Source organism: Sycon ciliatum, chromosome 4, assembly GCF_964019385.1.
Source record: "Sycon ciliatum chromosome 4, ocSycCili1.1, whole genome shotgun sequence".
NCBI classification, from domain to species: Eukaryota; Metazoa; Porifera; class Calcarea; order Leucosolenida; family Sycettidae; genus Sycon; species Sycon ciliatum.
This window is the reverse complement of record NC_088646.1, coordinates 1,964,746-1,986,471: the sequence shown is the minus strand read 5'-3', so window position 1 is coordinate 1,986,471 and position 21,726 is coordinate 1,964,746. Positions and strand designations below refer to the sequence as shown.

At 46.5% G+C, this 21,726-nt stretch overlaps 4 protein-coding genes across 4 annotated transcripts; 2 read left to right on the top strand and 2 right to left on the bottom strand.

Moving 5' to 3' along the window:
• The first annotated feature begins 936 nt into the window (after positions 1-936).
• On the top strand, positions 937-3,086 carry LOC135813849 (UDP-GalNAc:beta-1,3-N-acetylgalactosaminyltransferase 2-like). The gene has a single exon (XM_065326869.1). It carries the CDS (start codon positions 1,223-1,225, stop codon positions 2,792-2,794), a length of 1,572 nt encoding a protein of 523 aa, XP_065182941.1. The 5' UTR covers positions 937-1,222; the 3' UTR covers positions 2,795-3,086.
• A 313-nt stretch (positions 3,087-3,399) lies between these two features.
• LOC135813850 (peroxisomal biogenesis factor 3-like) lies at positions 3,400-15,258 on the bottom strand. The gene is made up of 14 exons (XM_065326870.1): positions 14,916-15,258; positions 12,850-12,934; positions 12,407-12,453; positions 12,051-12,132; positions 11,205-11,248; positions 10,103-10,209; positions 9,550-9,628; positions 8,519-8,573; positions 8,060-8,200; positions 7,580-7,625; positions 7,160-7,278; positions 6,291-6,401; positions 4,608-4,689; positions 3,400-4,124 (listed from the first exon to the last, which is right to left on the bottom strand). The coding sequence occupies exons 1-14, from the start codon at positions 14,980-14,982 to the stop codon at positions 4,044-4,046; spliced, it is 1,146 nt and encodes a 381-aa protein (XP_065182942.1). The 5' UTR covers positions 14,983-15,258; the 3' UTR covers positions 3,400-4,043.
• Positions 15,259-15,890: 632 nt separating this feature from the next.
• LOC135813852 (proteasome subunit beta type-1-B-like) lies at positions 15,891-16,952 on the bottom strand. The gene has a single exon (XM_065326872.1). It carries the CDS (start codon positions 16,811-16,813, stop codon positions 16,145-16,147), a length of 669 nt encoding a protein of 222 aa, XP_065182944.1. The 5' UTR covers positions 16,814-16,952; the 3' UTR covers positions 15,891-16,144.
• Positions 16,953-17,051: 99 nt separating this feature from the next.
• LOC135813851 (proteasome subunit beta type-5-like) lies at positions 17,052-20,045 on the top strand. The gene is made up of 7 exons (XM_065326871.1): positions 17,052-17,236; positions 17,323-17,467; positions 17,960-18,071; positions 18,298-18,397; positions 18,771-18,800; positions 19,033-19,237; positions 19,667-20,045. Exons 1-7 carry the CDS (start codon positions 17,087-17,089, stop codon positions 19,750-19,752), a joined length of 828 nt encoding a protein of 275 aa, XP_065182943.1. The 5' UTR covers positions 17,052-17,086; the 3' UTR covers positions 19,753-20,045.
• Positions 20,046-21,726: the final 1,681 nt, after the last annotated feature.

The window sequence follows — 21,726 nt, the reverse complement described above, 5'->3', positions numbered from 1 at the left end:
TAGAGTAGAGCCTAGAGGCTACGTCCGAAGGTGCCAGGGCGTCGTGTCGCTACCGACCGTCCGTAGCGACTACGACTCGACTACATACAGACGAGTCGAGTATGGCTGATACCGGTACGCCATATATATCGCATATGCGCAGCATACTGACGCAGCGACGATCCCGAGTTTCAAAGCGTTTCAAATACGTGTACAATCACGTAGACTGAGCTGAGGTAGTGAGTAGACTCTACAACTACTCAGTAAAATTACTTACACGTACAAGCTGGAATGCGGAGGCGCACTTTTCGTGTGATCGGCCGCGGGGGTGTTCCTCACGTGCCGACTGACGAGTCTACAAGTACAGATCTGCTAGTTGTGTGAGGTGTGAGGGCCAGGGCTACAGCTAAAGGCCGATTCACAATACAACTTTCTGCGACGCGACATGCGACTTGCGACGCATGCGACGAGCTGCGACAGCGACACACGGTTCACAATATTCTTCATGTTTGCGACATCCTCATGCACAAGTAGTAGTAGTACTATGCACGTGCACTGCACGTACACTGCACGTGCACCCAGGGTCGAAACTGTACTCCATTTGTGTATGTCGCGTGTCGCATGTCGCAAAAGTTGAACTTTCTTCAACTTCTGCGACAGGTGCATTGCGACAGCTTGCGACAGCTTGCGACAGCTCGCGACAGGCAGTTTCTTGTCGCAACTGTCGCAAATCGCGTGTCGCGTCGCAGAAAGTTGTATTGTGAATCGGCCTTAAGACGAATGCCCGGATACCGGGATAGATTTAGATCGAGTCGGTGTCACTCGCCAGTCGGTAGCGTGAGTACAGTAGTAGTATACTGTACAGGCTACAGCCTGTGCCAGTTTTATTTTGGGCTTTTCTGATCGAAGACGCTCCTTGTCGGTTGTGTGTGTACGTGTGTGTATGTGTGTGTGTGTGTGTGTGTGTGTGTGTGTGTGTGTGTGTGTGTGTGTGTGTGTGTGTGTGTGGTGTGTGTGTGTGTGCGTGTGTGTGTGTGTGTGTGTGTGTCGTAAATGCTTGAACTGAAAGTTGAAGGTTGCGTTTTGTAATCCCCAAATGCCAACAGCCATTGAACGATCGACAAGACTCGTGCCCATTTTCTACGTTTGTGATTGTGCCAGTTGGGCGTCACAAGGGGCTGGCCTAGCGCCTATCCCGCACACCAGCACGCTTTGCTTGGACCCTTCCCTTGTATTGGTTTGAATGAATCCAACAGTACGATTTCTTCTGTCAGGTCTTCTGCTCAGTGTGTTGGCTGCATTGGCTCTCTTATATTCTTTGGACACCACTGAGCAACAGCGCGACGATGCTGTGTTCGCTAGTGCTACGGCTAAGTCCGCTAACGAGCGATCTCCGGAGATTTACCGACTGGTCCTAGCCGTGCTTAGCGCTAGGAATCACCATGAGCGGCGACACTTTATCCGCGAAACGTGGGGCAAGGAAGTGCGCGACAAGGCTGGTGTGAAACTGGAGTTCGTTGTTGGCGAGGAGTGCTCGGTGCCCGTGAAGCTACGTGAGGATCCACAGTCCTGCGAGCAACGACAGTGGAAGCCCGACTCTGGACAGGAAATTCACGAAGCTGTTTCAGTTGGGCATGAGTCGCCGAGTCCAGTACATGATTGCCAGAGAATCGTCCAGCCGGACGAAACATTGGGCATTGACTTCGAGCTTCTGGACGATGTTGTGATAACGCATCTTGGCGTGTACGACCAAGCCCAGGATGGTCTGCACGGTACGGGCCAACTATTGGTGGAGATTTACGATAGCGTCCTGGAAAAACTGATAGTCAGTCAGGCGTTGAGCAGTGGAGATACAGAGCTAGAACGACGCGGTCACTTTCTGTACAAGCCCGTCACCAACTTTGCCTTCCCCAAAGGATTCTTGGGCAGTGTAGTTGCAAGTGGGTTTAGTGCCGTGAATGCTGCAGTTGACGTTGCACAACCGCGCTGCAACACTGCTCCGTCAAACGCATCACGAGCCAGCAATGACCCGATGCGCTTGCGGAGAAGAAGTCGTCACGGAATGGCAGCCGCCGCCGGCTTTCTCCCGCCCATGGTGGAAAGTGTGTTTGAGCGTACGCCAAGGTACCTGGCCGCATCGTTTCTCTACACGGCGCACCCAACCACGGCTGGTAAGGATGTGCCCACTCATGACGCTCAGCTGTACCTGATCAAGGAGCACAGACACCAATCTTTCACCAGAGCACAGTTACTAGATGCAGAGCAAGCAGACTACGGGGACATTGTCACAGTAGCAACGGTGGATACTTACAGGACACTAGCAGACAAACTGATGGCGTACATGAAGCTGCTCGTCGACAGCACACAGTTCCAGTTTCTCCTGAAAACCGACGACGACTGTATGCTCAGAGTGCCAGCAATATTGAACGGAATTGCGACAATCGGTGGTGACCTGACCCGTGTGTGGTGGGGACGCTTTCGCCGGAATTGGAGCGTCGAGCGCTTTGGCAAGTGGCGTGAGCTGGATTTCACCGGCAAGGTGTATCCGCCGTTCGCCTGCGGCTCGGGTAGTGTGCTCTCGCGAGACGCGGTCGCGTGGATAGCGTCGAACAGCCAATCGCTGAAGCCATACCAGGGTGAAGACGTCAGCCTTGGCATGTGGCTACTTGCAATCGGCGTGAAGCACTGGGACGACGAGCGTTGGTACTGCTCTGCGGATGCGTACCACACGGCGGGGAACAGGTCTGATTACCTATCTGTACCGAATCTGACCATCGACCAGATGAGAGACCTGTGGAGAAAAGAAACAACATGAAACACACAAACTCTTGGGACAATGCTAAAGCAATACTTTCTCGCACTATGCGACAACTGTGTGTTCTTCTTCTTGCATGGGAGTGCACAATTATAATTTGTTGGAAATTCCAAGGCTCTCATCATGTACTGTACTCAATCAATATCAGATTTTCTAGAGCTACAGAGTACAGACACAAATTATGTAAGCAACTCACCTTCTTTACTGGCACAATATCAAACTGGAGCTACATGTATGTAGCTGTACTTCAAATTACATGACATGCCAAGGTGCTGCTGCAGCTTGGGAGGTACTTACGAACTTCTGATGTAGTGAGTCAAGCCATTCAGCTACCAAACCTCACATCTGCACGTACATGTGCCTGTACTTTGAAGTGCAAAAGAACCCAGAAGTGGAGTGCACCTCCTTGGAAGAGAACTGACTACAGGTACCATACAGACAACCCATGAACTGACGTTTGCAATTGTGACCTGGCATGCGGAGTGGAATGGGGCATCCGAAGAGAACATTGGCCAAGGCTGCAGCAGTAATGAGGTTATTCACACTACTAGATACTGCACCAACACAATATATCAGTACTGTACAATCCCCTCACGGGGCAAGCATGAATAGTAGGCACAATTGTTTTCTCAATTTTCATTGAAATAGGAGTCATGATGAACATTATTTTCACGCTCGGGGGTTAGCCAAGGTTGAAAAGTAGAAAAATAGAATGAAATATCAAGGAGCAGATGTTCAGGTGCCAGTGGAGACACGGAATGCTATTGGCTGGCTCGGAATTCAGAAAATAAACCTAAACACGAACATTATTCTGAGGAATGCAAAATGAGTTTATGCTTTCAGTCCAGCTGAAAGCAGGAAACGTGACAAGTGAAGGGAGCAGCAAGAATAGCCAGCATGAGACATGAGTACGGATGATAGAATAGAGGAGACGACAAACTGCCATACTTCAACAATCCTGTGCTAGTGCACAGGATAGCATGGTAAAGTCCTCCAAACTGTGACACAAGGGGGGCAATTACCTAGATGATGCTATGATAAGAAGCTACTGACATAGAAGATGAGATAGTTCTCATTACTCAACCGTTATCATGATATGTGTGTGAGTGAGTACTGAGTCTGTGACATGCCAGTCATGCCTACTGTACATGGGTTATGAGCTACAGTTCTCAAACGCATGCAACACGGTACTTGCACTGAATGACAGTATAGTCATGTACTCTGTCAGTGGGCCATCACAACAGCAGGTCTATTCGAAGGAGATTTCGTGACTATAGGCCTCGTAAACATTGGCAGAGAACTGGTTCAGCAGCTCCAGAGACATCACGGACTGTGCAGTAACCCAAACACACACACACACACACACACACACACACACACACACACACACACACACACACACACGTGTGCGCACACACACACACACACACATTCGATGGGCGATGTGGAATGGCCTTACAGATGCCCCGGTGAAATGTTTGGCTCTACAAGTGACATGGGAACTACAGCCCAGAGCTGCACAAAGCAACACATCCATATCTAGTGTAGAACTGCAATCACAATACGCATGCAGATTAGTTTCACTTCCTAAGTTCGTATGCCCTACACTGCGCTGTATTTTCTTGTGGATGAGAGATTCCACTGTACATGTACTGCATGCAGGCATTAGGAACTTGCTATCCTTGACGTTTGTCTAGGAGAGATCTATAAAAGACACTTGAAGTTCGTTGCTAGAGTCAAGCTGTGCATGTACATGTACACACACATACACAGTGACATTGTTAAGTGACATACACAGTAAAATGACACTTACCGAGACAACACCATCACCCTGGTGTGCAAACAAGCCATGCGTCTGGGCGTTGAGGATGGGAACTACTCGAGCAAGTGGTATCCTACGTAAGTTAGAGGACACACAGTAGCAAAACACACACACACCATGTACCATGTATACGCCCATCGCAAGAGAAGCACGCAAATCTGCAAATGCACTGGATGTGCACCCACAGATTTTCTCTTATAGCAACGATAGCGGATCTGATTCTGATTGAAACAGATCAAGACAAGCGCCAGATAACTGTCTAATCCACACAACTGGCGAAGCCATGTGAATCGACCCCCCAATGCACACCTGGTCTACACCACACGGAGTACATCGGAATAGGACGGCCAAGACAGTTACCTATGCACACCCTACACTTGCACACACACACACACACACACACACACACACAAGATCAGCCTAGGATCCTTTCGAGCAAGACAACAGCAGTAGCAATACACAGAAGCTTTCGAGCAAGACAACAGCAGTAGCAATACACAGAAGCAATACACAAAAAGGATTTCTAAAAAAATGGATTTTAACTTTGAAATGAATCACCGGGGAAGGGCCATATGACGTCACTTCTTCCACAACAACAAAGGCAAAGGAGTGGTACTGTGTATTGAGCAGGGAGTAGTGCTTTCTTGCAGGTTTGCCGAGTGGACGGTTCGATGCACTTCTCGTGTGCTCTGGATGGCAGACTGCAAGTCGTGAGTCAGTCAAGTGAGAAGGGACCCATTGCGCAATGACGTAATTTGTACCAAAACACCCTTCACAGCCACCTGGGGGGGGGGGGGGGGGGGTCGTCTGGGGTGTTTAACAGCAGGGAGTAGTACAATACCATAGGTATAGGTATTGTACTACTCCCTGTTGAACAGTGCACTCCTGATCCCAGCATACTCACAAGCATTACTCATGCATTCCATATTTGGCTGTGAAGGGTGTTTTTACGTCATTGCGCAATGGGTCCATTCAAGTCGGCAGGAAAACCACGAGCTCCCATGTAGGGAGCAACACACTCTTCCCCTACTATCGTCGAAGTCGCACCAACCTCTTCTTCACAGAGTAGTAATTTTTCCACTAAAATTCACCCACAGATGCCCGGTAGATCGAGGTGCTCGCTACTTGGAGGTCCGGATAAGAGAGATATGAGTATACAAGCCTTGAAGATGCACTGCTCTATCCACAGTGTATAGGGCAAAGAATACGGATAGGTTCCACCAAAGCCACAACACACCTTTCAACTAAATCACACTGTAGTATTCTAGACAGCTATTATTAGCTGTGGCTTGCCAAACAGCTAGACCACATGAAGTACCGTATATGTCTCCATTACTAGCACAGTCTCTAATACTAGCACACTGTGAGCACCTTTCGAAGCATCATAAGCACAGTCCCCATTATTAGCACGGTCTTGGTGGAAATCAATGCTGCATGCATGATATCTAGCATGTATTTCTTCTTGCTCAGTATGGATGTATTGGTTGAAATAATATAAGCACGGTCTCCAATATAATCGCGGTCTCCAACATAAGCACGGGGTAGAGGGCTGTTGAAAAAATACAAGCACGGCGCTTATAATAGAGAATATACGGTATACAATATTTACGAAACCAGAATAATTAGCCAAGCACACAAAGACATAAAGTATGCACAGCCCTACTAGTAACTTACTTAGCTGCCGCATGATCTACACTTGGTGTCAGCATGCTCTCAGCAAGACCAGTGGAACCAAACTGAAATCCGCAGTCCAAACACGCACTCAGCGTGCTCTTGAAATCTTGACTGTGAGCACAAGCGTGTGAAGTGATCACGATGCATGATGCACACGCAGACACAGGCGGAGAGACAGACACACACATACGGAGAGACAGACACACACAGACGGAGGCACAGACACATACAGGCGGAGACACAGACACACACAGACGGAGAGACAGACACACACAGACACACCATTAGGGTTGTCTGATCTAGCAAACAGCATGAGCGACGACAGAAGGAGTGTCCACAACATGTTAATAGTCACATGACACACAAGCGGTGCCGACTCACCTCCACCACTAGACGCATACTGGAAGCACTCACCTCCACCACTAGACACATACTGGAAGCACTCACCTCCACCACTAGACCCCCACCTCCACCACTAGACGCATATTGGAAGCAGTGGTCATGTACAGTACCCAACAGCTTACATCGAGAAATGCTGCAAAAGTATGCAAGCATGCTCAAGCAAACATACCAGGACAATAAGTTACCATTGTGTGCCGACCAAGCCATAGCACACACCGCACTAACTTACACACATGGATGCGCGCTCGCACACACACACACACACACATACACACACACACACACACAAACACACACCACCCATACAAACAAGCGCAATTTACCTCTCCAGTACATCTCTTGTGTGACCCATCAGCTGGGTAATGTACGCCACACACACACACACACACACACACACACACACACACACACACACACACACACACACACACACACACACACCACCCATACAAACAAGCGCAATTTACCTCTCCAGTACATCTCTTGTGTGACCCATCAGCTGGGTAATGTACGCCTGTGCGTCAGGTGATATACTCGGCACATCTTCCGACTCTGCCTGGTCTGGTGTCTCCTCTGATGTACCCCCCTACACACATCAACATTAAAATTAATAAGAACAAAACACAATGCTCTAACCATCTGAGCTATGCGACCAGGCTGAACTTAAAAGGCGTTGAGAGAGAGAGAGAGAGAGAGAGAGAGAGAGAGAGAGCGAGAGAGAGAGAGAGAGAGCGAGAGAGAGAGCGCGAGAGCGAGAGAGAGAGCGCGAAAGCGAGAGAGAGAGAGAGAGAGAGAGAGAGAGAGAGATAGATATATAGATAGAGAGAGAGACAGAGATAGAGAGAGAGACAGAGAGAGAGAGAGAGAGGATGGCACAAACGACTTACATTAGATTCCGGAGGCAGCAAGAATGTAACAAGCGGATGAAGTGACCTGAGAGAGAGAGAGAGAGGGAGAGAGAGAGAGAGAGAGAGAGAGAGAGAGAGAGAGAGAGAGAGAGAGAGAGAGAGAAAGAGAAAGAAAAGATATAGATACAAGTTGATACCCAATGCTTACGATACAAGTTGATAGGTATTACGCTCCTCGACATTCGCTTTGTTGAGCACTCTCAGTAGGCTGCTCTAGTGCTACTGCATTATGCAACGCTCGCTGATTTTCGTAGTTAGAGCACTCTTGCGCTAGAGCAACGAGTTATCTTAATGTCTGGGGTGCCACCTTTGCACCATGGCTGGTAGGTCGGCTTACTTGAAGCTCGTAGCTGTAAAGATGAGGCCTATTCAGCCGAAACCGCTTGCTGTCTACAGCATTGGGCAAGTTGATAGATAGATAGATAGATAGAGAAAGCACAAGACTAATACAATACTTACCGGTGTGCATCTGCACTTGCACTAGTAGCAGTAGTAGCAGTGTCGTCTGCCTGCTCAATGCTACCTACTTCTATTGCCTGGCGAGCAGTGGCAATCATCCGCTCAATGTCTGCTACGTCAACCTTCTCCTTCAATGACACACTATCAGTACAGCAACAGCAACAAACACACAGAAACACACACAACAGACACAAATCTTAGACTGCAGACAGCCTATCGCCAGAGCACATGATAGCAATACATGTATCTAATCTATGCTATGTATAGAAATATGTGATAGCACCATTCAACAGTGTACACGGCCGGTAGAGTGACTCGTACAGTGAACGGACGGACAGAGTGTAACCGGTGTTAACGAGGGATGCAGGAGAGAGAGAGAGAGAGAGAGAGAGAGAGTGTGTGTGTGTGTGTGTGTGTGAGAGAGAGAGAGAGAGAGAGAGAGAGAGAGAGAGAGAGTACCTGCCAATGCTGTCCTGTACTTTGCTCTGGACCACATCAATAAGTCGTGTTAGTCCTGCGTAGGACAGCACACCCACACCCACACACCCACCCATACACACACACACATGCAAGCACGCACGCCCACACGCACACACATATATGAACAAAAAAATCAGAATTGAAGTCAGGCTTCTCTCTACACAGAAGTACAACAGGAGAGACAAAAAAACCTTAGCAGCACCCTCTACCCTATTCCGAAATTAAACCTTTCGACTGATTGTGACAACTGTTCTTTGATGAGCTCGTTGAAAGCGCAATCAGTGACCCAACCATTCTCAACTATAACCAGGATACAACCTCACAGTGGTGCATTGCACCAGCAGGTAAGATGCAATAGTCCTTATGCACATTGTACAGATGTACGAAGTTCTGTACTAGGGCCGTAGGTGTGTACATACCCGGTTGGGTGTTCATTGTGTGCTATACATGCGTGTTTGACCCATTTAGCCTCATAATTCGCGGCGAACAATCACTTTTCCAGCTTCTTCACTTTGGGATTGAACTAACGACTCGCTAGATCACTGTCGAAAAAGTGTTCGTATGAAATGCCTTCAGGGCCCATTTCGCTGTGGAAATAGCAATAAACACAATAGGGTCCTGTACATTCAACACCCAACCGGGTCTACGGGATTCTACGGGATTTCGTGCATCTGTACAACGTGCATAAGGCCTATCGGAGACAGTGTATAGCGGTCCAGCCTGAGCAAAGAGAAAGGCCTGATAGACCCGATGCCAACACAGGTGGGCGAATATTATAAGTACATGAAGCATTATACAACTGAAATGTAGGAGAGTCACATGGAATCTCTCAACCCAGGGGAGGAGAGGGGGGGGGGGGGGCACAACATGACTTAGTATCCGTCTTATTAAAATTACCCGCATCATACACGACATAACCTAATTACTCACAGCACTGTGCCCACGGCCATTGCGCAATACTGCGCAATGCTGAATGCCAGTGCATACGTATCTATCACATGTACACATACCTGGTCCGAGGAAGTACTGCACTACAGCCAAATACTCCTTGTGAACTTCTGTGAAGATATGGAATAGGCTACTGCCCGTCTACACACAGGAGCACAAAGATAGACATGAACTTTGTAGACTTGGGTGGAATACAGCATGTCGTACATGCACACAGAGATGCAGGAGAGAGAGAGAGAGAGAGAGAGAGAGAGAGAGAGAGAGAGAGAGAGAGAGAGAGAGAGAGAGAGAGAGAGAGAGAGAGAGAGAGAGAAAGAGGGAGAGAGAGAGAGAGAGAGAGAGAGAGAGAAAGAGGGAGAGAGAGAGAGAGAGAGAGAGAGAGAGAGAGAGAGAGACTGACATAGAGAGAGAGACACACAGACAAGCAGATAGACGTATAGGAGAGAGATACAGAGAGAGAACGAGATAGACGGACAGCGAGGCTCAGATAGAGAGAAGGGGGGGGGGGGTTGTTGTTCCTAATAGCAGTAACAGTACAGAGAAGGCGGTAGAAGTCAAGCCAGCATGTTTGAGCTGACAGCAGAGACTGAGTGCTAATTGTTAGTTAGTAATTACCTGCATCTCGCCATGGTACATGCAGCCACCCAGAATGTTCAGCTGGACACGCAGGAAACTGATGAGAAGACAGCATGCATACACGCTTGACAGGAAGCGGGCAAACGCTGCAGAGAGAGACACACGCACACACACATGCACAGACACACAGACACACACATCGCAAGCAAAAATTAAAGCATGGCCTACACAGCATACATCATCAATGTCTCCAAATCCTAAATAAAGGGAAAAATTTCCTTGGAGACAAGAATGCAATTATACTTAAAAGTAGGACACATTTCAGGCTCAAGTATACTAGTGAAAACTTTCAAAATATTGAGCCTGGGGTGTGTCCTACTTCTAAGTATAAATACTAAAATACCGTTACAGAACTTACATAGGTTAGAAAGCAAGAACTAAACCGTGTGGAGGCATTGCAACTATACAAGTCAGTGTGCTCACACCAAGAGTACATAACCCCCCGAAGAGTGTGCAACTCCCACATACCCTGCTGTCCCGACAGAATTTCAAGTTGACGTCATTATTTATGACGCAATGCTCCTTGCACCAGTGATTTACAACATGTGTACGGGTGTCAACGCATCACACGTTTTTCTTTGTAATAATTTGTACAGGATCGATCGGCTTCGGTCAACCACAGGTTCCGGATTCGTCTGATAATCCGTGTACAGTGCGCATTGCATCATCAAAATGACGTCAACTTGAAATTCTGTCGGGACAGCACCCATAGTGGAGTTGCACACTCTGGGGGGTTATGTACTCTTGGCTCACACCCATTGCCACCATGCCGAAACATTCCACGTCAATCTCCCTCATTGACCAGCCAACCACCATCAAGGCACACGGAACGCAACAGAAAGAATAAGAAGACTCCATAAAACGATAACAGGAAGGTGGGAAATCAGAACTCAGTGTAGTACTAGCCTCTTAACAGACTCCTTCTGTTGTGGGCGCGCACCAAGTGTCATCTACTTGTAGATGTGCTAGATACTGTCTGCATTGCCAAACTACAGCCTGAGCTTTGAAAACAGGGGTTTGTTAGCAAGTTAGTGCTACTCTACAAAACACAAAACATAACACTCCGTGCCAGCTCACTTACTGACAGTCTTTAGCTCTTGCCAAGTCAGGATTTTGTTCTCTGGGCTATAAAAGAAAAGAAAAGAAAAGAAAGAGAGAGAGAGAGATAGAAAAATGACATGCAGACAGAAGTCACACAGAAGCCGTTACAACGTCCGGAAAGCATGCCATGACTAGTCTACCTTGAAGTACAAGCATGACACGCATGATCCAGCAACACATTAGGTACGGGTATGACATTTGCCCTGCGCTACCGTGATCCTGGCGCTATCGTACAAAACTTTGTTGTCACTTCCAAATTTGCGGGAATATTTGGCAAGGTTTCGTCTGTGGGTTTTCCACCAATTCCAGTCGATTCGTAGGTCAGACCATCCGACTCAACAGTGACATTCTCACTTTCTATTTGTGCACTCAGATATTTCAAATGCCAAGAAGAAGGCCAATGGAAAAGAAAAGTGCGATCCGTTTCGTTTCCTTCTTTCTCGTGTTGCCAGCCATTGAGGATTATCAGAAGTGGCTCACGGTCTGGGCAATGAATCAGATGTTCCTTGCCACCAGCCAGTATCTGTTTGAAGCCTTAGGGGCCGACCGTAATTATCGATCTTTTTCACGAAGAGAACTAAGTTGCATTTATGGGTGGGTGGGTGGAGGAGAGTTCATTTTGAAAATTATTGATAGCTGAAACATCAATCCATTCTAGCTGTCAAGTCAATGTATTTTTCATTGAAGGGGGAGGGGGGTGGGGGAGGGTCATAACTAAACTTTTTCGTTCCGTGAAAATTATCGATAAAGCCGGATGGCCCCTTAGCTGCCTGGTAATAGTGTTGGTATCACATTTACATGCAATCAGCACAGAACATACACCAACCTGCTTTTTAACTTCGTTGTCAGCGCCTCCGTGTCTAGAGCATTGAAGAGACGCTCTCGCAGTGACGGAAGCATCGCTATAGCTACAGAAGGCAGACAGTAAAAAGGACGGCGGCAAACACACAGCGAACAAATCATCATACCGGTGAGGGAATCATAACATCCTGGGTTAAAGGCCGATTCATACTTCATTTCCCGTACACGAAATAGCTGAGCTCAAGTCTTAGTCAACTTACTCGCGATGCGATGCGATGCGATGCGTTTCCCGTACGCGAAATGAAGTATGAATCAGGCTTTAGTCGGCTAAGAATCACCTTGGAATCAAGATAAAGTTGATGTTACACGCCATTCGCTTACCTGTCATTTTGCACGTTCTCTGATTGCTGTCATAATGGTGCTTTTTCCTGAACACAACACAGGCAAAGTACACAGATAGCACACGGCTGTACATGTGAACACAGTGGCATGGCACCAATGCTAGCGTAAAAGCCGCATGCAACAAAAATAAGGATGCTGAAAGCCAGCACACAAGATCAGCATGGACAATAACAAAAGCACAGCAGAACGTGTACGAACTCAGTGCAACATGCACGATGAAATCCTTAGACAACAACATGAGACTATTTAAGGACGCTCTGTCAGCGGCACATCTAGCAGTGTGTGAAGAAGAGGGTTCTTTGACCGAGGAGGTCAGCAGAGATGAAACACACACACACACGCGCGCGCACACACACACACACACACACACACGCGCGCGCGCGCGCGCACACACAGATCAGTATGGTACATGCATTGCTTACCGTGCCCTGGCTACTTCTTCAGCTGCCACACGATCGCTGTACTCTGCTAACTTCCACTGGGCAAACTTACCAAGAGCAAATGCTCCTAAAGTACAAGCACACAATGTACATACGCATTACACACCGAGGCGCATCCACGCACGCACGCGCACACACACACACACACACACACACACACACACACACACACACACACATTACACACCAACACACATGCATACACAAACACACAGACAGACAGACACACACACACATATATGCACACACACACACACACACATACACAAACACACACACACACACACACACACACACACACACACACACACACACACAAATTAATCACACATTACATGGTATAGCAACGAGGTTGCCAATCGCCAATTGCATTACTCAGTCAACTGTCAAAAACATTTTTTTAAAGCTTTACAACCCACCCAGAGTCTCTTATCAGCAGGTACAGGGGAATGAAGTAGAGAAAGTCAGAACCATCCACTAAGTCACTGAAATAGTAAGGTACAATATGAGATTTAGCGCTAACACTTGTAGTAATGATAACCTATCAAATAGAGACTTAGTCGGAGGGAAACATATTAGCACACGAAGAGACGAAGCCAGTTGTAAATCTGACGAGGCCTTTAGTACCATTCACTTCTCAAATCAGTACGTGCATACATTATCACCATGTACTGATTCGAGAAGTAATGGTACGAAAGGCCTCATCAGATTTACAACTGGCTTCATCTCTTCGTGTGCTGATAACCTATGACTTATTTTACATAAGTATGAAAAAGTGAGAACTGACACCAGTTGAATACAACGTACACACACACACACACACACACACACACACACACACACACACACACACACACACACAGCTCTAGTTCCACAGTCGCCGCCTCACTTGTCACTACAGGCGCAAGTAAAGAGGTGTTGCACCTTGATGTGCTACTTCTGCGTGCAGAGCACTGGTTTTCGGCTGCGGGCTAGCGCTACATCTCATTACGTGCATTTCTATTGCAGTGTATGTTGGATGGCTCTGACGTTCTGGCTGTTCGCCTGTCGAGGTGGTTTCCTTGTTGCTATGTGTGATTTTAAAAGTGAATGTATTACTGGTTGGTACACAGACCAGACACATCGGAACTGTACATACTAAAGTAAACTTTAATAAACAGGTTAAGACGCACGTTATTTCTGACGTGACGCAAAAGTTCAGCTCGCGTTATTCGGCTCGCGAGTGACCTGCGGCTGACGTCGAAATTTGGAGTTTTACGCCAAATTTGACGTGAAATTGCGCGTCAAGTCAGAAATAACGTGCAACTTAGCCTCTCTGATAGCAGGACGTGTCAGTGTGTCAGTGGTCGGACATCACTGACCCGCACGGTACCATTCAGCAAAGTGTGTGTCGAGGGTACTACAGCGCTGACCAGTGAAATCCAACCTCATGAATAAAGTAGCGCCACGTTCTAGGGCACAGACCAGTGTGTGTAGTGCTAGGGCTGCGTAGCGCCCGGCAACGCTATTTTATTCATGAGGTTGGATTTCTCCGGCCAGTACTGTACATGGACATGTTATCTACAGTACAGTACACGTACAGTACCAGGCCATGGCATAGACAGTCTACTACAGGTTTATCCAACTACATGTACCAGAGAGTTTACATGATTACAATATACATCACCATTTGAAATGCTGCGTATGGAGTGGCAAAGGAGTGGCTTGCTAGCGCTGGTTTGCCACTCAAAACTAAGTAGCATGGTGTGTTGGGTTTGCCACTCAATACAAATGTTTGCCAAGCAATACAAACTTGGCACTGGTTTCCACCCCATACACTAGCACACTCCAGGCTACACTCCACACAACGCATATGCGATGACCTCATTCCCATAACCTCTAGACTATAGTATAGAGTCTGAACATGAAGTGTTCAATGATTGGATTGACAATGGAAGCCATAACCATAGCCATAGGCCATAACCCACAAGAGCAGTAACCGGATGGCATGGATTTTTGAGGTACAAAAGTTTCACCATTTACTTTTGTGAGTTTTGTCACAAACTTACCTCCTACAATTGCTCCGGTAATGTAGAACTTCCTCTGATGCCTTTTCAAGAAATCTAACAGGCCCATGGCTTCCTCTGCTTGGACCTCTCTGTGTGCTAAAATTCACTGAATGACCTGTCGACAATCAAATTTCACGATTCAAAAACCCGTCACTAAAGAGGGTCAGCTGCAGGCACGGAAAGGAGCCAATATGCAAGGCAAGCTGTACCCAGAGTGTTACTGCACAGCTGGGCATACGCTCCTTGCGAACAAACCTTCGACACTGGTTTTGAGAGGCCAGCTTACAACAAACTCAGTACAGATAAGAGAGCTAGAGCTACCCATTTTTGAATCGAAAAAATCCTCACACTGACAAGACAGAAAAAACAAGTCGCCGCGTCAATATCGATGACGTATGCACCGACAAAGGTGAAGGGACTTCCCCTATGGAGACATTCAATCTCAAAATGTGAAATGGAAAAATAGTCCAAGCAGAAGCTTGAAGCTGCATATGCTGCCCAGTGCAGTGCTGCCGTTGTTTTCTCCCTGACGGATATTAGCTACAACTTACAAGTACAAGGGGTTATGAACTTATGTACTCTTGATACTAGTAATCGTGGTAATAGTATGTCTCCTACATTGTGGACCCTGCCATGCCTCAGTGCCTGGGTCCGATAATTATAGCAAGTTCATACCAGAGGCAGAAGTAGTTGCTCCTACATGGAGCTCACGCTTCCTGGCGGATTAACCGACGCTTGACTGTGTGAGCGCCACGTAGGAGCAAGAACTTCTTCGATCATTGCCGCCAAAGTCACTACTTTTAAGTTCAAACCAGTAATGCTAAGTAGAGGAACTGTGCAGATCGACCAGCAAGCATAACATAATTATTGTAGATTTCCTTGAGGGTAAAATGTAGTTGTATGTACCCAAATCTGCATCAAAATTTGAAATCAGCGCCTTCAATCTTGGACACCAGACACTACAAAACGGCAAGGTACAGTATGAGGAAGAAATATTCATGTTCATGAGGAGATCGGCACAATCATGTACGTGCAATACACGCAGAATTCACAAAGTAAAAACGAAAAGCAAAACACAAAGACAAACCCATTTTCATAGCATATAAATTTAAAAACTATTGGCATACCGCATGACGGCACGTATGTACAATGTATACACAGCTCATGGAACACGGAGACAGTGTTGAGCAGTAGACTGTAGCAGCAGCAGCAGCAGCAGTTCCAGCTATTTAGTCGGACCGGAGTGGATAGAATGATTCCTTGACTCCATCTTTGGTGATGACTGAGATAACGACACCGTCACCGGTCTGAATGTCACGCTCCGCTGCACACGAGAACACTTCTCTTACTAGTGCGACGGCCTTGTCACGGGACAATGGCTCGCGCTTGGCATTGGGCTGGTTGTGATATCCAATTTGATTGTCAAGCAGCGGTTGCAAGAGGCTAGCAGCTGAGCCGGAAGCACGGAATGTCTCCCGTTCAAACGATCCAATTGGGTCAAAACCATATACTGCTCCCTTTCCCTCTGTGTCTAGTCCTACCAGAACGTTGTAAGTGTAGAAGGGGAAAAACCGCCGATAGTACAGCTTCTTGGAAAGCATCTCAGCAGTAGCTGGAGTAGAAATAGTACGACCATGCTCATACTGATAAACCTGGGTTGCTTCATTCATCTCCTTCGTCAGCGTCAGCACATCACCATGAAAACCTGCACATCCCAGCACCATCTGAGGAGTTAGCTTGAACAGTTTCGGGACATCTCGAGCATGAATGCTGTAATATTCACTCAATCTAGTGTCAGAAGCGATTACAGCAAAATCTTCGCCTGCAACTCCAAGAACAGTGCCACCATTATCCGTGTAAGGGTTGAAACGCCGCTCGATGGGTCCACTGGCCTCCATCCTCAAGGACAGACTGTGATAATTCACCACTCTGAGCTCAAATGCTGTACTCTCAGGTTTAGAAGAGCAATATTTCAGAAGGAAGAGTTGGGCTGTTTGCAAGGAAGAGCAAAATGTTCAATATCGAACCGACCAGAAAACTGATTTCCAAATCGCCATTTTTCTTCAAATTTTCTACGAGATTTTCAAACTGAAAATGACGCATCCCGCTGCGTCATTCGTTTGGAAAACTCTCGATCACTGAGCTCTGAAAATAGTCCAATAGTTCTGAAAATGGCGTCTGCAGCAATAGCATTGCAGTATTCCTCCTCCTCCATTCCTGCTCTGGATATCTCCTCCAGGAGAAACCAGGATGGAGAGGACGATGAGAGGAAATGTCACAATGCTGATGGAATTCACTTCGCCCTTCCACCAGTCCCAAATGTAAGTTCAACGAATGGGAAATTTTGAAAATGTTGGCAATTTTCCCCGTTTGACTCAATCTATTCCATGCATAATGTTACGTTCAGCCTGCCGCGTTCATCGGCCAAGTAACTGGTGAAAACAGCAACGTGAAAATTCAGTTCCTCCACGGAACGACAACTCTGGGATTCAAGTTTCAGCATGGTGTTGTGATTGCAGTAGACTCACGAGCAACTGCTGGATCATGGATCGGTGAGTACACCTAGTTTGTCTGTCAAGCACATTATGACTTGCACAGAGCATCACGGGCATCACAAGACATAGTGGTAAAAAGCACAACCAAGTGACGATATCCAACCATGACAGATCATTTTCATAAACAATAGTTCATAACAGGAAGGGTAAAGTAGCAGCGTTCGGCCTTGTGTTATGATCAATCAGACTAGTGGTGTGGTAGTTGAAGTGGAATAATGTATATAACTGAACTTTTCACTAAACTGAAAACAAAGAGTTTTCAAGATAACTCTGTGACAATGGCGCAATAGCATAGCAGATCGCAAATTCAAATTTCCGTTTTCGGCAGAAAATCGAATTGAAGCACTATCTTGCTAGACCACACTGTGCACAGAGAACCAAGTTTCTTGTTGGGACTCGGGTTTACGCCATGGTGATCATCAGTCAACAATGCCTGCCTTTGTGCCTTGCTAAACCATTGGTTTCTGTCAACTGTTTGCTTGCTCGTAGCTTCTCAAACGGTGAAGAAGGTGATCGAGATCAACCCGTATCTGCTCGGCACAATGGCTGGCGGCGCAGCGGACTGCTCCTTCTGGGAACGCAATCTGGCTTTCCAGTGCAGGTTGGTTGCTGCGGCACAAGACCCACTGCCCACTGTCAGTGCTGATTGTTGTATAGTGCCACGTGCACAGAGAGTGTAGTATGCGTAGTGGGTGTGCATGTAGTGATTCTTTGCCTTTCCCAGCTTGACATGATTCTTTGAGTTTTTCTTTCAGTTTAATCAGTTACATCCTGTGTTTATCACATCCGTGAACCATTTCCATTCTTTTCAACATTTGCGTTTTTAGAATGTTTGAGTTGCGCAATAAGGAGCGGATCTCGGTGGCAGCAGCATCCAAGAAGCTCGCGAATACGATGAACCACTACAAGGGTTATGGACTGTCCATGGTAAGTAGCCATTCATCCCTGTGACAACGTGTACAGTGCAACCACCTCCCACTCCGTATCCAGTTTGTTTGGTTGAGAGAAAGCAGACAAACCCGTTTCTAGTGTTCTGATTTGTCATCACCAGCAATGAACTCCGTGTTGTGTCTTAGTAATAATGAAATCTGTTGTAGCTGGTGACTGTGCTTCATTTCAAGTTGCAACCAATGGCCAATGGCAATGTGGACCTCATCTCAGCTGCATGCTGGTGTATGGCTGTTCTTGAAATCAGATGCACTCAGCTATTTCTGTAGTGCACCTTGCACTGTTTGGCCATAGAGTCTTTTCATTGAGTTCATTTTCATTTTTTCTCACGGTGTGCACGTGTGACTTACAGGGTACCATGATCTGCGGCTGGGACAAGAAGGTATGTTTAACTTACCAGCTTTTCGTTCCGTGTGTATGCTGAATATTGCACTTGTTCATGCAGAATAGCCATTGCGCCTGATCAGTGATCATAGTGTTTTTTATGTTCTATGACTGCACAACTATCCCTGTGTACGAAGTATCTAAGTAGCTCTCTCTCTCTGTCTCTCTCTCTCTCTCTCTCTCTCTCTCTCTCTCTCTCTCGCACATTGTGTTCCCTTCATCTCCCCAAGGGACCTGGTCTCTACTACGTTGACAGCGATGGCAACCGCCTGACCAACCACATCTTCAGCGTAGGCTCCGGATCACCATACGCGTATGGTGTGCTAGATGCTGGTTACAAGTATGATCTGAGCGTGGAGGACGCACTGGACTTGGGTCAGAGAGCTATCTACCACGCTACACACCGTGACGCCTACAGTGGTGGTGTAGTCAACTGTAAGTTAGCCTCAAAGTCAGTTAATCACATCTCGCTCTCTCTCTCTCTCTCTCTCTCTCTCGCTCTCTCTCTTGTTTGTGTATTGTATTCTCTCATATCTTTTTCATAGCTGGTCAAGCCTAAATCTTATTATGGATTACTATCCTCGGTCAAATATCTCGCTGCTAAATTTTTGACCGCCATTTGACAGACTATCTAGAGTGACTTCATGTGCAGTCTTCACCCATTTTTCTACCCTCGTCCATGGTTAGATGTTACCCTCATTTGGCTTGTACATGTATTGTCCAAAATATGTGCCTCAAATAACTGTAGAGAGACAATATTAATTTAAAATAAATAGATTGGTCCAGGCTGCCTCTAGTTTGTTTCATTATTGTACCTCACTGACCTGCTCTCCTTCTGATGTTCTGTTCATTCTCTGTCTACAGTGTACCTGATGAAGGAGACCGGATGGGAGAAGATCTCAACCACCGACACACAGATAATCCACGCCAAGGCTACCCAGCAACACTGAACACAGCCAGAAAACGGGTTGTGTTTTAGCCACCCACCCCGTTTCAATTGTACATAGCTTCTTGTTTTTCCGCTTCACAATTCCAGCATGGTGCCACAACATGTCGCCAAGTATTTTTAAATTCTAACTCGAATTATGCTTAAGCTGCTTTTGAATGGTTGTAATTGTTCATGACATCGTCTCATGTGAAACCTCTCTGCCGGAGTCATGTTACGTCTGCTGTATATTATTGCATACATACTTCATTAAATTTTCTTTTCCTACATGAAGCAGAAAATTGTTGTTGATCGAAAGAGCATGCGCTTGACTTGTGTTGCGTCAACTTGCGTGTCTGACGTCCTGGGGATTACTGGAGCAACAGCGTTAGATGTGTAGTTTGCTGTAGTGGTTTGCCAAGCAGTTTGTGATGGATTTCAGGTTGTTTAAAGTCCCCTCTCAGGCCAGCAGACCGGACGACGCAAAGATCTTTTACAGAGGGTCTGCGTGTGTGTGTGTGTGTGTTCCGTGTAGCCAAGGTATTGTGTTCATTGACCGAGTCGATCCTGTTTGATATAATGATAATATTCTGAGCAGCAGAGAGCACACAATGTTTCTTGTGTGCATGGTGACTCTTGAACTGATGCAGTGCAGTGTCATGCTGTGGGGTTGTGTTCTCAATCTGACGCTGTATTACAAGTCCCGATACTAGCAAGAGGAAATAAGCATATGCGCTAGTACTCGTGGTATTAGCCAGCTCAAGTACATGTACTGGCCAATGAAATTATTGATCTCAGGAGAATACCTGGTAAAACTACACGATTATTACACGATTACGGCATCATGATTTACTAGTATCAAGAGTACATAAACCAAAAAAAAAGAAGTTTATGTACTCTTGCTAGTATAGTATACTATAGACGCTTCGACTGTTCCCAGGGCACTAGCACAAGTCTAGAGGCATCTGGGCCAGATGCACGATTGTGACGTTATTCCAACGCTTCTCAGCTCAGTGAGTTGATGGTTCGGAGCAGGGAGTTGTCCTATTTGACGACTCCCTGGTTTTTATTTATTTATTTATTCAACATCTCCTGGCCCGTCCGAAGACTGCCAATAAACATGAGAGGTCAGGTGATAGCCAACCACGGCAAGCTAAAAGGGAGAAAAAGAAAGATGCTGTCAGAGAGGGAAAGGAGATAGGGAGAGAAAAAGAAAGGGAGGCACATTAGTAATACATGGGATCACTTCGGATGAGACAGTGTGGAAAGCTGGACTTTGAATTTCCTGATATCCTGGCATTGGAGCAGGGATGTGATAGGATTAGGTCTTTTGTTTTTAAGGTGGCTCCTACCCCTCGGGTCCAAATTTTTTTGTTTGAAACGTGGCTACAAACGATTGTACTTTGTTCCGTAGGATATCTAGTGTACGGAGACAAAATTTTATCAAGTTCTACCGGCCGGTTTCACTCGGGGGAGGGGCCAAACATAGCATACTCACAATTGCCAATTTAGGCCAAAAAACACCGGAAAACCACTTTTTTGGCCGTAGCACTCGTAGTTACCCCATTTTTCTTGATGTCCAACATCAGGACAGTAGTATACTTGCTAATTACCAGCATAAGCTTTAGAAGTGGGTAGAATTCTGCTAGAAGGTGACCTTTTTCTCTTTTCGGAATCATCCCATTTCAGCGCACACGTCCCACATATTAGCCCCGCCCACAAGTATTTGACACTGGACTTGCCCTGTATTCGATGGTTATGCTATCATAACCTAATAATGGTACTGTGTAGCAAGTTTGAGCAGGTTCTACCGAAGGTAACTCTTGAAATAAAACTTTGAATTGTCAAGTGATGCCATATTTTCAAGAATCAGCACATTGCACTGGGACATTGTCCAACGCCTTAGAACCCCTGACTCCACCATATGACAGATACGTATCTTGCAATAATTGATTGCAACATCTTCCGAACATAGTAGTAGAGCTTTGGATCAAGTTTT